Source organism: Podarcis vaucheri, assembly GCF_965113315.1.
Source record: "Podarcis vaucheri genome assembly, chromosome: 6".
NCBI classification, from domain to species: Eukaryota; Metazoa; Chordata; class Lepidosauria; order Squamata; family Lacertidae; genus Podarcis; species Podarcis vaucheri.
In genome coordinates, this window is record NC_138764.1 from 5193639 (window position 1) to 5207829 (window position 14191).

The window sequence follows — 14191 nt, forward strand, 5'->3', positions numbered from 1 at the left end:
CGCACCGCACGCCTGGCACCCACCCCCTCCACAGTGGGCGGCGACCTAGCGGCTCGGATCAGATTCGCACAGCCAGCAGTGCAATGAGAGAGAGTGAGTGAGCCAGGTAGGGGCAGAGAGCTGCGAGTGCGAGCGCACCCCCCCAGATGTTGCGCCCGGTGCGGCCGGCCCCCCCTGCACCCCCACACTACGCCACTGTGTATACATCAAGGCAGCTGAGATTCTGACTGTAAAGTACTTATTGCACCATTTACACAGATTGAATTTAAAGATTATGGACTTTCATTTGCACTCATATATCTTTGGCAACCACTCGTAGCCGAGTAAGATTGTCTTCCACGAACACGGTCTTAAGAGTGAGACAGTAAGTGACTGTAGAGGCCAATTCTGGATCCACACGTTCTTCCACAGTGGAGGCATAGGTTTCCTAGCAGGAGTTGATCCCGGTGAGAGTTTCCCAAGCGTGCCTTCCTCTTGCACACTTCTCGAGTGTCGAGTTCGAGTGTCTTCAAAGTCCACGACACCTTTGGCAAAGGCTGTTCTCCAACTGGAGCACTCAAAGGCCAGTGTTTCCCAGTTGTCCGTGTTTATGCTACATTTTTAAAGATTTGCCTAGAGAGAGTCTTTAAACCTCTTTTGTTGCCCACCAGCATTACACTTTCCATTTTTAAGTTTGGAATAGTGTAGTTGCTCTGGAAGACAATAATCAGCATCTGCACAACATGACCAGTCCAACAAAGATGATGTTGAAGAATCATTGCTTCGACATTGGTGATCTTTGCTTCTTCCAGTACACTGACATTAGTTCACCCTTGTTCCCAAATAATATGTAAAAATTTTCAGAGACACCGTTGATTGAATCTTTAAAGGAGTTGGAGATGGCATGTATAAGTGGTCCATGTTGCACAAGCATACAGTAAAGTTGGTAGTACAATAGCTTTGTAAACAAGCATTTTGGTTTCCCTGCGAATGTCCCAGTCCTCAAACACTCTGCACTTCAACTGGGAGAAAGCCGCACTCGCAGAGCTCAGGCGATGCTGGATTTTGGCATCAATGTTGACCCTTGTATAAAGATAACTGCCCAGGTAGGAGAAGTGATTGACACTTTCCAATGTTATACCGTTGAGTTGGATTTGTGGCACTGCAGAGGGGTTGTTTTGTACTTGTTGGTGCAGCACGTTGTTGTTGTTTTTTTTGGATATTGAGCGATGGGCCAAGCTTTTCGTAAGCTTCTGCGAATATATTTAGGATAGTTCAGAGGTCATCTTCTAAGTGTGCGCACACTACGTTGTCATCAGCATACCGAAGCTCTATGGTGAAAGTTACAGTAACCTTACTCTTTGCTTTCAGCCTGCTCAGATTGAAGAGCTTCCCATCTGTTCGATATATGATTTCTACTCTGGTGGGGAGTTTGCCTTCGACAAAGTGTAAGATCATGGCAATGAAAATAATGAATAGAGTTGGGGCAATAACACAACCCTGTTTAACACCTGATCCCACTGTCAATGGTTCACTTTGAGAGCCATTGTTATCTGCAATTGTTGCTGTCATATTATCATGGAGGAGCCGAATGATGTTTACAAATTTATCTGGGCGGCCAATTTTCAGAAGGACAGTCTACAGGTCAATAAACACCATATACAGGTATTGGTTTTGCTCTCTGCATTTTTCTTGAAGCTGTCAAGTGGTGAAAATCATGTCCACTGTCTCCCTAGAAGGCCGAAAACCATTTTGGGATTCAGGAAGGGTCACCTCGGATATTGTTAAGAGACGTTTTGCTAAGATCCTTGCAAGAATTTTGCCGGCCGCAGCTTATTAGCTGCCTCGATGAGATGTCTTGATGGTTTCCACAATCAGTTCTGTCACCATTTTTAAAGAGATTGATAATTTTGGCATCTCTAAAGTCTGCTGGGATCTCTTCTCTTTCCCATATTTTTTTTATGAGCTTGTGAAGTTGTTGTGTAAGTCCAATTCCGCCCACTTTGAAGATTTCGGCAGGTATCCCATCAGGTCCACTGATCTGGAGATACTGCAAGCTAATCTCTAACTTGTTTTTGCAGAATTTGTGAGAGGACCTCAGCAGCTACGGGGGAGTTGCAGTTAAGGAGATGTTGGTAATGTTCTTTCCAGCGCAGTGCAATAACTTCTTTATCTTAATAGTGTGATACCGTTTGCTTAGCGTAGGGGGCATATGCCATGATTTATTGGCCCATAGATGATGATGATGATTTCTTATTTATACCCCGCCCATCTGGCTGAGTTTCCCCAGCCACTCTGTGCAGCTCCCAATCGAGTGTTAAAAAACAATACAGCATTAAATATTAAAAACTTCCCCAAACAGGGCTGCCTTCAGATGTATTTTAAAGATAAGATAGCTGCTTATTTCCTTCACAACTGATGGGAGGGCATTCCACAGGGGGGGGCACCACTACCGAGAAGGCCCTCTGTCTGGTTCCCTGTAACCTCACTTCTCGCAATGAGGGAACTGCCAGAAGGCCCTCGGCGCTGGACCTCAGTGTCCGGACTAAATGACGGGGGTGGAGACACTCCTTCAGGTATACAAGACCGAGGCCGTTTAGGGCTTTAAAGATCAGCCCCAACACTTTGAATTGTGCTCAGAAACGTACTGGGAGCCAATGCAGATCTCTCAGGACTGGTGTTATGTGGTCCCGGCAGCCACTCCCAGTCACCAGTCTAGCTGCCGCATTCTGGATTAATTGCAGTTGACTCCCAGGCTGCACACCTGGTCCTTCAGGGGCACAGTTACCCCATTCAGGACCAGGGAGTCCCCCACACCCGTCTGCCCCTTGTCCCCCCAAAACAGTACTTCTGTCTTGTCATGAATCAACCTCAATCTGTTAGCCGCCATCCATCCTCCAACCGCCTCCAGACACTCACACAGGACCTTCACCGCCTTCAATGGTTCTGATTTAAAAGAGAGGTAGAGTTGGGTATCATCTGCATACTGATGAACACCCAGCCCAAACCCCCTGATGATCTCTCCTAGCGGCTTCATATAGATATTAAAAAGCATGAGGGAGAGGATGGAACCCTGAGGCACCCCACAAGTGAGAGCCCAGGGGTCTAAACACTCATCCCCCAACACCACTTTCTGGACACGGCCCAGGAGAAAGGAGCAGAACCACCGTATAACAGTGCCCCCAGCTCCCAGCCCTTCTAGATGGTCCAGAAGGATGTTATGGTCGATGGTGTCAAAGGCCGCTGAGAGATCCAGTAGAACTAGGAAACAGCTCTCACCTTTGTCCTTAGCCCACCGGAGATCATCGACCAGCGTGACCAAGGCAGTTTCAGTCCCATGATGAGGCCTGAATCCCGATTGGAAGGGATCCAAATGGTCCACATCCTCCAGGCGTGCTTGGGAGTTGTTCAGCAACCACTTGCTCAATCACCTTGCCCAAGAATGGAAGATTTGAGACTGGGCGATAGTTGGCCATATTGGCTGGGTCTAAAGATGTTTTTTTAAGAAGCAGTTTAATTACCGCCTCTTTCAGCGGGTCTGGGAATGTTCCCTCACAGAGGGAAGCATTCACCACCCCGCAGAGCCCATTGCCCAGCCCTTCCCGGCTCGCTTTTATTAGCCAGGATGGGCAAGGATCAAGGAGACATGTGGTCAGTTTCACTCGTCCAAGCAGCCGGTCCACATGGTCTTTGTGGCTTTAAAGAAACTCTGTGCATCATGAGTGTCGGCTAAGTGCTGGATCTCTTGAGCTTTTTTTTTTATCCACCAGGTGTTTTTTAGTTCTCTGGTTCTTCTTTGAACCTCAGCTTTAGCGTTGGCATAGATTTTTTTTTCTTAGTGGCACAGTTTCTATCTCTTTGCCAGATCTGAAAGGCCTTCCTTTTATTGTCAGTCATGCACTCAATCTCACTGTCATTCTCATCAAACCAGTCCTGGTGTTTCTTGGTTTGCTATCCAATAGTTTGTTCACAGGCTGCAATAATGGGTGTTTTTAGCTTGGTCCTGTGTTCCTCGATTTTATCAGAGAACTCCAAAAGCAGATGGTCCTTAAGAGTCGTTTGGAAGCAATCCCGCTTAATTGGATCTTGAAGGGCTTGAGTGTTCATTTTGCACCTTGGTTTCCTTCCTTGAAGCTTGCATTGAGGTATAATCTTGATAGCCATTGTGGAGCGTATTAGTCGTGATCTGTCCAGCAGTTGTCGGAGCTCGTCATAGCTCTGGTGAGGAGCACATCATGGTGATCTTTAGCACAGACAATAACATAGTTTTAAATTTATTTTTCTGTCAAAAGAGTGTGTTGGTAATAACAAGCTTGTGCGCTGCACATATCGTCAAAAGTAAGATTCCGTTCTGGTTGCTGTTGCCAATTCCTTCTTTCCCAATAGTCCCAGGCCACAGATAGAAATCTCGCCCAACTCTTGCATCAGGAGAATAATTTTATCTTCTGATAGGATGGTATCCAGCTGAGAGTAAAATTTTTCTTTAATGCCTTCATCGGCATCCAGTGTTGGTGCATGAGCGCTTATAATAGTAGCCTGTTGTTTTTTGGTGAGTTTTATTCGAAGGGTTGAGAGATGCTCATTTATGCCGGTAGGGACTTCTGACAGGAGCTTCACAAGATCGTTTTTGATAGCAAAGCCTATCCCATGCATTCAATGTTCTTGTTCAGATAGACCTTTCCAGAATAATGTGTAGCCTCCTTTTTCTTCCTTCAGTTGTCCCTCGCCTGCTCTTTGAGTCTCTTGAAGCGCTGCAATATTGAAGCACTGCACTCTTGAAGCACTGCACTCTTGAAGCACTGCAATATATGTTCAGCCTGAAAAAGAGGAGACTGAGAGGAGATCTTCAGCTATCTTAAGGCCTGTCACATGGAAGAGGGAGGATGCTTGTTTTATCCTGCTCTGGACAGGAGGACTCGAACAGATGGCTTCAAGTTCAAAGAAAGGAGATTCCGACTAAACATTAAGGAAAACCTTTCTGACACTAAGAGTGGTTTGGCAGTCGAACAGACTCCCTTGGAAGGTGGTGGACTCTCCTTCCTTGGAGGCTTCTAACCAGAGGCTGGATGGCCATCTGTCATGGATGCTGTTGCTGAAATTCCTGCGTTGCAGGGGGTTGGACTAGATGACCCTTGGCTCCCTTCCATGATTTTATGAAATGGATCTGAACTAATGACAGCCATCCACCAGTTTCATATTCAAAACTGCTTCCCACCCCAACCCCTTCTTGATTACTAATAATAACTTACAAAAAGGATCAATAAAGGTCTCACCCATTGTCTATAAACCTTGATCAGAATCCCATGTCAGCTTTTCTTTTGTGAATGAAATAAAATGGTTTTAACTAGTTTTTAATAGCCAAGAATCAAGTGTAGAGCTTGGGGTACATTTAAACCTAATACTGGACAGATTACTACAGGGTGTGGAGAGGGGTTATTTTGAACTATGAAGTGAGAAACAGCAGCCGTAGTCGAGGCCAGAAGTGCTTTCCCTTGGTGACCCCGCCGGGCTGAAAAAAAGGGTGGGGTGTTTGCAAGGCATTTCCTGTCCTGTCCAGAAATGCACCGTGCTGGATGAAGCCAGCTCCTTGATCTTTTCTAAATAAATGGAATAAAACCACTTAACCCACTGAAAGATAGATTTGAAAAGTGACTGTGAAGGGGAATAATTATTATTAAGCAAGATAGCTAAAGTAAGGGGGTCCTGTCCTCCATTGTGACACGTCCCCCTGCTGAGTGACTTGGCTGAGCACTTTGGGAAGAGCAACCATTTGAGGATAGCTAGTGAAGGAGAGAGGAGAAAAATGCTGCGAGAAAGATTTCAGAGAATCTCTTCATGTCAAGTGTAAGTAGGATTTCTCCTTCTTTCTGAAACGTAGGGGAGGTTTAGCTGCCAGGTGCCCCAAATCCAGCACAGAGATCTCTAGAACCCATTTCCTCATTGTTTCCTCTTCTCCCCTAGGTTCCGAAGTCTGAGGCGGCTCCGCAGGCTGCTGGTCTCCTGCTGCCGGTTGCCCAAGATACATCCCCTGGTCTGCCAGGCGGAGAAAGGAGATGAGTGGAAGGTAAACATCATGAAGGACGGGAAGGAGGAGAAGGTGAAGATAAGATCGATTTTTGTGAGACCATGCGACCAGGGGATGGAGTCCACCTATAACAACGTGGATGGTGAGTGTTGATCTTTCTTCCTCAGGAACAGAGAGACCAGAGAAAATCTGGCAGTGGGGCGGAGGGTGCAGAAAGATGGGTTATCAGCATAAGAATCAATTAAAATATTAAGAATCCTTTCTCTTCTTTTCTCTTCCAGGCAACGGCAGCAGTGAGACCAGCAGCTCGAGCGGAGCTCTTACCCCCCCTCCCACGCCCAGTTCCCCCCTCCCCACAATTCCAAATATATAAATAAAGAAATATAGAAATCATTTTTGTATGGATTCTGTTAAGTTGTGGGTGAACATATCAGACAACACAGTGATTCTTCAAACAGCTCTTGTTTATTCAGAGGCCAGAACAGAACTGAACTGAAGGGTTCAGCCAGTCTGCTTATATAGAGCTCCACTACAACGCAACAGTAACCATTTTCTGTAACTATCCAATCACTGAACGTCACTTTCGATCCCTTATTTGCATATGTGGACCTGAACTATCTACAGTATCCCCCTGCTGGCCCAGGGTGAGAACTTCAGTACATAACAGATTCAAATAAAGTTTGGAATACAAATATGCTAGTCTTTGATCATGTTTTTATCCCCGGGGGTTCTTTTTCCCAACAGTTGTGAGGATGGGCAAGAAAGTTACTTGCCCAAAAATGGAAAGAAGAAGAATACCTCCCAGCGAAAGAAGAATGGATACAAAAACTTATGGAACATACCAAAATGGCGAAACTTACCGGGAAAATAAGAAAGCAAGATAACCAACTGTTTATAAAAGAATGGAAATGGTTTATTGGAGATTTACAAATAAACTGTAAATGGATAAAAACATTGTAATAACCTGCAGTTTTATAAGAGTATACAGTGGTACCTCGGGTTACATACACTTCCGGTTACATACACTTGAGGTTACAGACTCCACTAACCCAGAAATATTACCTCGGGTTAAGAACTTTGCTTCAGGATGAGAAGAGAAATCGTGCTCCGGCGGTGCAGCAGCAGGAGGAGGCTCCATTAGCTAAAGTGCTGCTTCAGGTTAAGAACAGTTTCAAGTTAAGAACAGACCTCCAGAACGAATTAAGTTCTTAACCCGAGGTACCACTGTATATATTTAAAGTACTTGAATAGATGAACAAATTAATTCATTTGGATAACAAATTAATTTATTTGGAAAACATATAAATAAATAAATTTAAGGAACAGCAGAAAGGGGGAAGGAAGTCGAGTTTTGAAATGTTAAAATGATGGTAAAATTACTGATATGTATAAAACTGAAAATCATAAACTCTAAAGAAGAGAAGGGCAGGGCAGTGAGAGATCACCTGCCTTCCGGTCCGCATTCACCTGCACACCCCACCTTGCCAGCGGAAGCCTCCCAAGTGGGAGGGGAATTCTCTCCAGGGGCACCCCGTGCCCAGGCCCAGCCAGCGGAGTCAAGGGCAGCACCTCAAGATCCCAGGCTGGCGCAGCACAGATGACTGTGAAGCCATTCAGATATGAATTGTGCAGGGCGAACTGTAGCGCTGGAAGGGACCCCCAGGATTATCCAGTCCAACCCCTGCAAGGCAGAAAGATTCCACTGCCCCACCATCAGGATCAAACATGCCACCGTGGCCCTATCAGCGCCATGCTTTAACCAGCAGAGCTGACCAGACACTGAAGAAGAGAGTTCATGAATGCATGCTCCCACAGAAAGAGTACCATAGATCCTTCTTCTTCTTTGGCGATCCCTCATAGCCGAGTAAGATTGTCTTCCATAAACACGGTTTGAACAATGAGTCCCTAAGTGATTGTGGAGGCCGATTCTGGATCCACACATCCTTCCACAGTGGGGACCTTGGTTTCTGGGCAGGAGTTGATCATGGTGTGGATTTGCCAAGCATGCCTTCATCTTAGCATGTTTCTCCCTTGTTTCTTGAGTTCGATTGAATCTGTATCCACTGCCATGACATGAGTATCACAACAATCCATAGAGTCCTGTCTGCTGCAGCCTTCATCCGCCTTCACAATCGTCGTAACATACTACTTGTTATCATCCACCTGTTCTCCCGTCAAGGACTTCTTGGATCATTCTATGTCTAACTCCTCCCTTTTGACCTTACCAACTTGGGTGACCCTGCTGGGAGAACGAGACTCGTGACAGCTTCGCTCACAAGGGTCACAGGAACGTGCAAGCCCACTCACCACGACAAGGCGAGTGAGACTCATATATACAGTGATGCTAACCTTTGGTGTACATGACTAGAGAGGCAGCTGATACAACTAATTATTCTAATTGATTGATTTTTTTATATCTGAAGATCACAGGGTGGTTCACAATATAAAGATACAAAACAAGAACACAAAATACATAATAAAACAAAAACAAGCCAATAACTCTCCTGAAACAATTTAGAAAGCTGCAGACTGTTCATCAGCCAAAGGCCTGTTTATAGAGAAACATTTTTGTCTGGTGCCTAAAGATATGTAATGAAGGTACCAGGTGAGCCTCTTTGGGGAGAGCGTTCCACAAGTGGGGAGCCACCACAGAAAAGTCTCACTCTCATCTTGCCACACTCCAAGCCTCTTGTCGAGGGGGCACACAAAGAAGGACCGCAGACAATGATTGGGGTTCTTGTTGGGAGAGGTGGTCCTTAAGGTATTGATTGCATCCTGAGCTGTTTAAGGCTTTATAGGTCAAAACCAGCCCTTTAAATTGGGCCCAGAAACTGGGAGAGAGAATAATTAGGGAATTTAAAATTATTGTCAAAGGAGTGGATTAGAGGCCCATTCTCCCAAGCTGAGAGTAGGTTGTCTTTTAACTTCTGAGTGGCATATCAGAAATCTATAGGAAACTAAAGGTAAAGGTAAAGGGACCCCTGACCATTAGGTCCAGTCGTGACCGACTCTGGGGTTCATCTCGCTTTATTGGCCGAGGGAGCCGGCCTACAGCTTCCGGGTCATGTGGCCAGCATGGCTAAGCCGCTTCTGGTGAACCAGAGCAGCGCATGGAAACGCCGTTTACCTTCCCGCCGAAGCGGTACCTATTTATCTACTTGCACTTTGATGTGCTTTCAAAGTGCTAGGTTGGCAGGAGCAGGGACTGAACAACAGGAGCTCACCCTGTTGCGGTGATTCGAACCGCCGACCTTCTGATCAGCAAGTCCTAGGCTCTGTGGTTTAGCAGAATTTCAATTTATGAACATGGTTAAAATGTGAAATACAATGGGAATTTCTCTCCTGAATTTCCTGAATTGTGTTACTTACCAACAGGTAATATCCAATTTCTTGGCTTACAGGTTTGTACCTTCTGGCTGAGGAATCTTGGGACAGGGAACATGATGGAGTCTGCTCTCCCCCCCCCCCCAATTTAGCCTGGAGTTAACAAGTGATAGCCAACGTCCTCCTCCTCATAGCGGAAGCAGGAGTCCAAAGCCCCCAGAATCCCTGGAGATTGTTATGGAGCATCAGTGCTTTTTTTCAGGGGGGGGGTGCAGGGGTACGCATACCCCTAAACATTTTGTGGATCTAAGTTTGGCCTCATTGAGGGGGAGTATTTCAATATGAGTAGGAAAATAAGAGTACCCCTAAACTTTTTTTTTAAGAAAAAAAAGCACTGCAGAGCACCCAGAATCCTTCTGAGAGAGCTTTGCAAGCAGCTAGCCCCAAATGAAGCATTCTCTATGTTGTCTCGAAGGTGAGGCTGGAGCAGCTGGCTGGCCTTTAAAGGGCCCTCCTTGCTTTTGGGTTGGGGAGACAGGAGCACCATGGGAGGGGCTGCTTCTTTATCACAAGAGGGCGACAAGGCTGTGTCTGCCAGTCAGGAGAGCCTTGAAGATAATCCAGGCAATTTCCCCTCACCCCCCAAGTCTTGCTCACACAGTGTGTGCTTTCTGGATTGTAGGACACATCATCATGTGTGTAAAATAGCTTTGTGATTTGGTATGAAGATTAAAGATGCAAATCATTATGGCAGTATATAAGAAATAACTTCAAACATCTGTGAATTCAGTATCTTGATATTAATCTGTATGTGCAAGTAGGTTTTGCTTCATGTTGGAACATAGCGGATCCTAGTCATTTTTGTGTATGTTCCAAAAATACATATCCTATTTTAATAACTTGAAAACCCTTTGAAGATGTATAAGCATGAAATGTTGTTATAGGTAAGAGAGCCACTTTGTTATTTTTACATGTGACAAGATTATGAAGGAAGGAAATGTTATTTTTAAACTCTGGAGTGGGCACTGCTAGCAACAATGGAAACAACCATACAATTGTATTAAAAATAGAGAGTTTCCATTTTAACGTATCAAGATCAGCCTGCCTGCTTTTCAAGTGCCAGCCAAAAAATAGTTTTTAAAAGTAGGGAACAGATACTGTGCTGAACTCTTCTTGTATACAATGAAATATAAAATTAAAAAATCACAAGTGGTGATTTTCTGTTCTCAGACCTTGTCACATTTGAAATTAAATGCACCAATCCCAAAATACAGGCATTGGGGGTTGGTCTAGTAGTTGACCCATGGGGTCCTTTCCACCTCTACAATTCTATGGTTCTAGAATGCATCAGTTCTTTGGGGGATGAGCTATTTGTTCAGCCAGGATATGGAAAAGTCAGGGGCTGCTCCCTTCAGCCTATCAGTCAATATTATGTGCCCACTGGGCATGCTCAGTTCTCAATAGGCTATTGGGTTGGGGTTCTGTACAGATTTTCCTCTCAATATCTTTTGTACTTCTGCAAACCTTGGAATGCCCCTGGACCTGACTGCTACGTGTGTGTGTGTGCACGTGTGTGCACGTGTGCTGCCATTTTGGCTATAAAAGCACCAGCACTATCTCCTGAAGAATGGAAACAGAATATAAGTTTGACTTTGATATCTTTTATATGCTCTGTGTAATCTTTGTAATAAGTACAACCATAGCAGTTGCAGTTGTGTTTGGATATACATACAGTGAAGTCCCAATGGACTGCTGCTACAGCTTTAACAAGGCATTCTGCCCATAATTCATTGCTGAAACCCTAGAAACACAAATCCCTTCTTCTTTTAACAGTTGTTAATATGTTATAGCTTACAGTGCAGAATATTTGGTTTCAGAAGAAGTGATTTCATTTAGCAGGTTTTAATCTAAGCAGATCTACAGAAGGGATCAAATAAGCAGTTTGACCTTGAGCTCACTTTTCCAAAACTTGCCACAGACATAAATGGATATCAATTACTGCGGATGCATCTTGGACCAAAATAGAAGATGTGTTTACATGAATAATTTGCACCTTCTTCTGCCCTTGCAAATATTTTTTACCCACTCAAACAAGAACTGAAGCCATTATCTTGGGGAGCAAACGCTCATGCTGGAGAGATGGATGTCTTGCAGCCAGAATACGTAGCTTTAGGAATCCCTGCAGCCATTGCTGAGTTAGCTAGACTTGTATGTCTCTGTACTGCCATCCAGGGATTAGTACAAGGGCTCGGCCAACATCTGGGCTGATCTCTCTTAACACCCTGACCCTAAGCACATTATGTGAAAAGAAGTATCCCTCATTTCAGTTGAGTTTATTTCCACATAAGTGGCTTCAGATCACAGTGCCAAAGTTGGTGCAAGGCTTCTGGCTCACAGAGAGGCAACAAGTAAAAGGTGGGTAGGGAAAGGTAGCTGTGCCAAAGGCTTTCTGCTTCACTAACTAACTTAAGTTGTCTTCAAGGAAGGAAGATTCATTCCAATCCACTTAACTAAAACTGAAATAACTAGATTGTATGTTGTCTTTCAAGAGGTTCACTCCACACAAACCGTTCCTTGGACATTTCCAGGTTATTTATGTATGTTGCCATAAAGCAGTTGATAAGAAAATCAGATTGTTGGACTGGTGGTTGCTTAGACTGTACATATTTAACTCATGTGTCGTTTGGAATGCCAGGTGCTGCTGAGGCTACAAAATGAACCAGTGCTGAAGTTGTCCAGCTGCCATAACTCCCTTTGTGGCAGACCTGAGGGGCAGGGGCGGATGTGCTTTAGAGTCCTGTCTCCAGCCCATCATGTGCCTCTGCTGCTGCTGCTACTATTTGTTTTCAAACCATTTTCTGAAGTGCCTAGAGGATCCTCAAAAGCTTATCAACTGTTCCTCTATGAGAAGATTGATAATGACAAACTTCCCTAAAAAGCAGCTTGACTTGATATTTATACTCCTTGTTTTTAATGGGTTTTGATGGTCCTGTTTTACAGATGGGTTGATTCTATTGACCTGTTTATATCTGTTCTTTATCATATTATATGTGATGAGTATTTATATGTTCATTTTGTTAGTTGTTTTCATTGTTGTTGGCTAGCTTGAGCAGGATATGATGGAAAGGAAAGATGCCAATTTAGTTGCTACTATTCACAATACTCTAAATTGTCAGTAGATGCAGACTAGACAGAAGAGCAGGTATGGCTAGCTGTTCTGGCTTTAAGGGCCACATTGCCTCATGACAAAACTTTAGGGGGGCTGCATGCTGAACTGGGCAGGCCGTCACACACCTGTACACACAGATGTATACATTCAGGCACATGGACACACAGGCACACATGATCTAATGCTGATCTGTGCAGACCAGCATTGGGTGAGGAGTGTGATCATGGCACTGGAATGCGAAGAGAAAAAAGTATTTCTTCCCAAAATGCTAGTTTCAAAGGAAAAGGGTTAGCAAGGCCACCCACTTCCTCTCACATTACTCTCACAATACTCCACCATTTTATTTGTAAAACTTCTGTTTGTTATGAGTTTCCTCCTTCTTCCGCAAAGTCAGCTCTGGAGCATTCATCCTGCCCTCTTTTTAAGAACTGTGAACACCAGCAAGACTAGTCTCTACTGAAGTCGGATTAGGTCTGCTGTTATTCTAGAATAAAATCTGGTGGGTTTTTTATCACCTGGAAAGGCCCACAGAGTCCAATCTGATTAAACTCTTTTTGGACACAAATCTACTGAGCTGCAGAACAATAGTAGCTGTTTGTTCTTGCTTTATAGGGAACAGATCCAGCTGGCTTTCTAGCAACATCTGAGTTTTCAATTATAAGGGCTGGAATGAGTAAGAAGGGGCAAAAACATGATTGACGGCTCCCATGAGGTGCATGACTGCAATACACAGCTAATACTTTTCTCTCACTGAATCTAAATATTCAGTGTCTCAAGGATTCCCTCTAGATGAAAATATGAGATGGCAGGTGTTCGCCTGTTTTGTTGTCCTGTTTCTCAGAACATTGTGACCCAACCACAAATGTATTTGGAGTCCATAATATCAATAAGAATGTGTCCAACTGTGAAATTTCTAGTCAAACAGGAAAATGCAATCAGATTGCTCTGGACAGTGTTTATACAAACGTAAGAACAGCATATTGTCCCATATTGCGCACCATTTCAATATTATATGCAAACTACCAAAATTTTAGTAGTTCTGCTATGAAAATAAGACACCATACCAGATTTGCCAGAAATATTATCAAGGGCTAGCTACTATGTAAGAATGTAAGGCTTGAATTATTGTGAAAGTCCCAGGTTCAAATCTACGTTCCAGTAGGAAGGTTCTGCTCCATAGACTTCTGGTTGACTACTGTGAGAACAGGATGCTGGACGAAATGGGCCACTGGCCTGATCCAGCAGAAGCTCACAAAGCAGCATTGGGCAGGTAACTATTTCTCCATCTAACATACGTCACACGTGGGGTTTCCACTGTACAGGGAAATCCAGTCGGGAAAGACTAGACTCCACAGGGCCATCTGGTGTCACAGTACTTTATTACATAAAGGTAAAGGTACCCCTGCCCGAACGGGCCAGTCTTGACAGACTCTGGGGTTTGTGCGCCCATCTCACATCTATTGGCCGGGGGCCAGCGCTGTCCGGGGACACTTCCGGGTCACGTGGCCAGCGTGACAACGCTGCTCTGGCGAGCCAGAGCCGCACACGGAACGCCGTTTACCTTCCCGCTGGTAAGCGGTACCTATTTATCTACTTGCCCCCGGGGGTGCTTTCGAACTGCTAGGTGGGCAGGCGCTGGGACCGAGCAGCGGGAGCGCACCCCGCCGCGGGGATTCGAACCGCCGACCTTTCGA

At 44.8% G+C, this 14191-nt stretch overlaps 1 protein-coding gene across 2 annotated transcripts; it reads left to right on the forward strand.

The window, feature by feature from the left end:
- Positions 1 to 4767: 4767 nt before the first annotated feature.
- Positions 4768 to 9147, forward strand: LOC309534498 (uncharacterized protein). Of its 2 annotated transcripts, none has more exons than XR_014220755.1 (3): positions 4768 to 6146; positions 6286 to 6984; positions 8968 to 9147. XR_014220755.1 is itself a non-coding variant. In XM_082226708.1 (3 exons), the coding sequence occupies exons 1-3, from the start codon at positions 5783 to 5785 to the stop codon at positions 6375 to 6377; spliced, it is 339 nt and encodes a 112-aa protein (XP_082082834.1). In that variant the 5' UTR covers positions 4770 to 5782; the 3' UTR covers positions 6378 to 6395. The 2 variants fall into 2 exon arrangements, 1 of the variants encoding a protein (XP_082082834.1); XM_082226708.1 differs by lacking the exon at positions 8968 to 9147 and having other exon boundaries at positions 4770 to 5823; positions 5941 to 6146; positions 6286 to 6395.
- Positions 9148 to 14191: the final 5044 nt, after the last annotated feature.

What these genes read in the sequence shown, in the direction of transcription:
- LOC309534498 (XM_082226708.1), top strand. Translation starts at nt 5,783, where the DNA reads ATGCTGCGAGAAAGATTTCAGAGAATCTCTTCATGTCAAGT. An exon ending in AGAATCTCTTCATGTCAAGT is followed by an intron (nt 5,824 to 5,940) that starts GTAAGTAGGATT and finishes CTTCTCCCCTAG; the next exon opens with GTTCCGAAGTCTGAGGCGGC. An exon ending in CACCTATAACAACGTGGATG is followed by an intron (nt 6,147 to 6,285) that starts GTGAGTGTTGAT and finishes TTTCTCTTCCAG; the next exon opens with GCAACGGCAGCAGTGAGACC.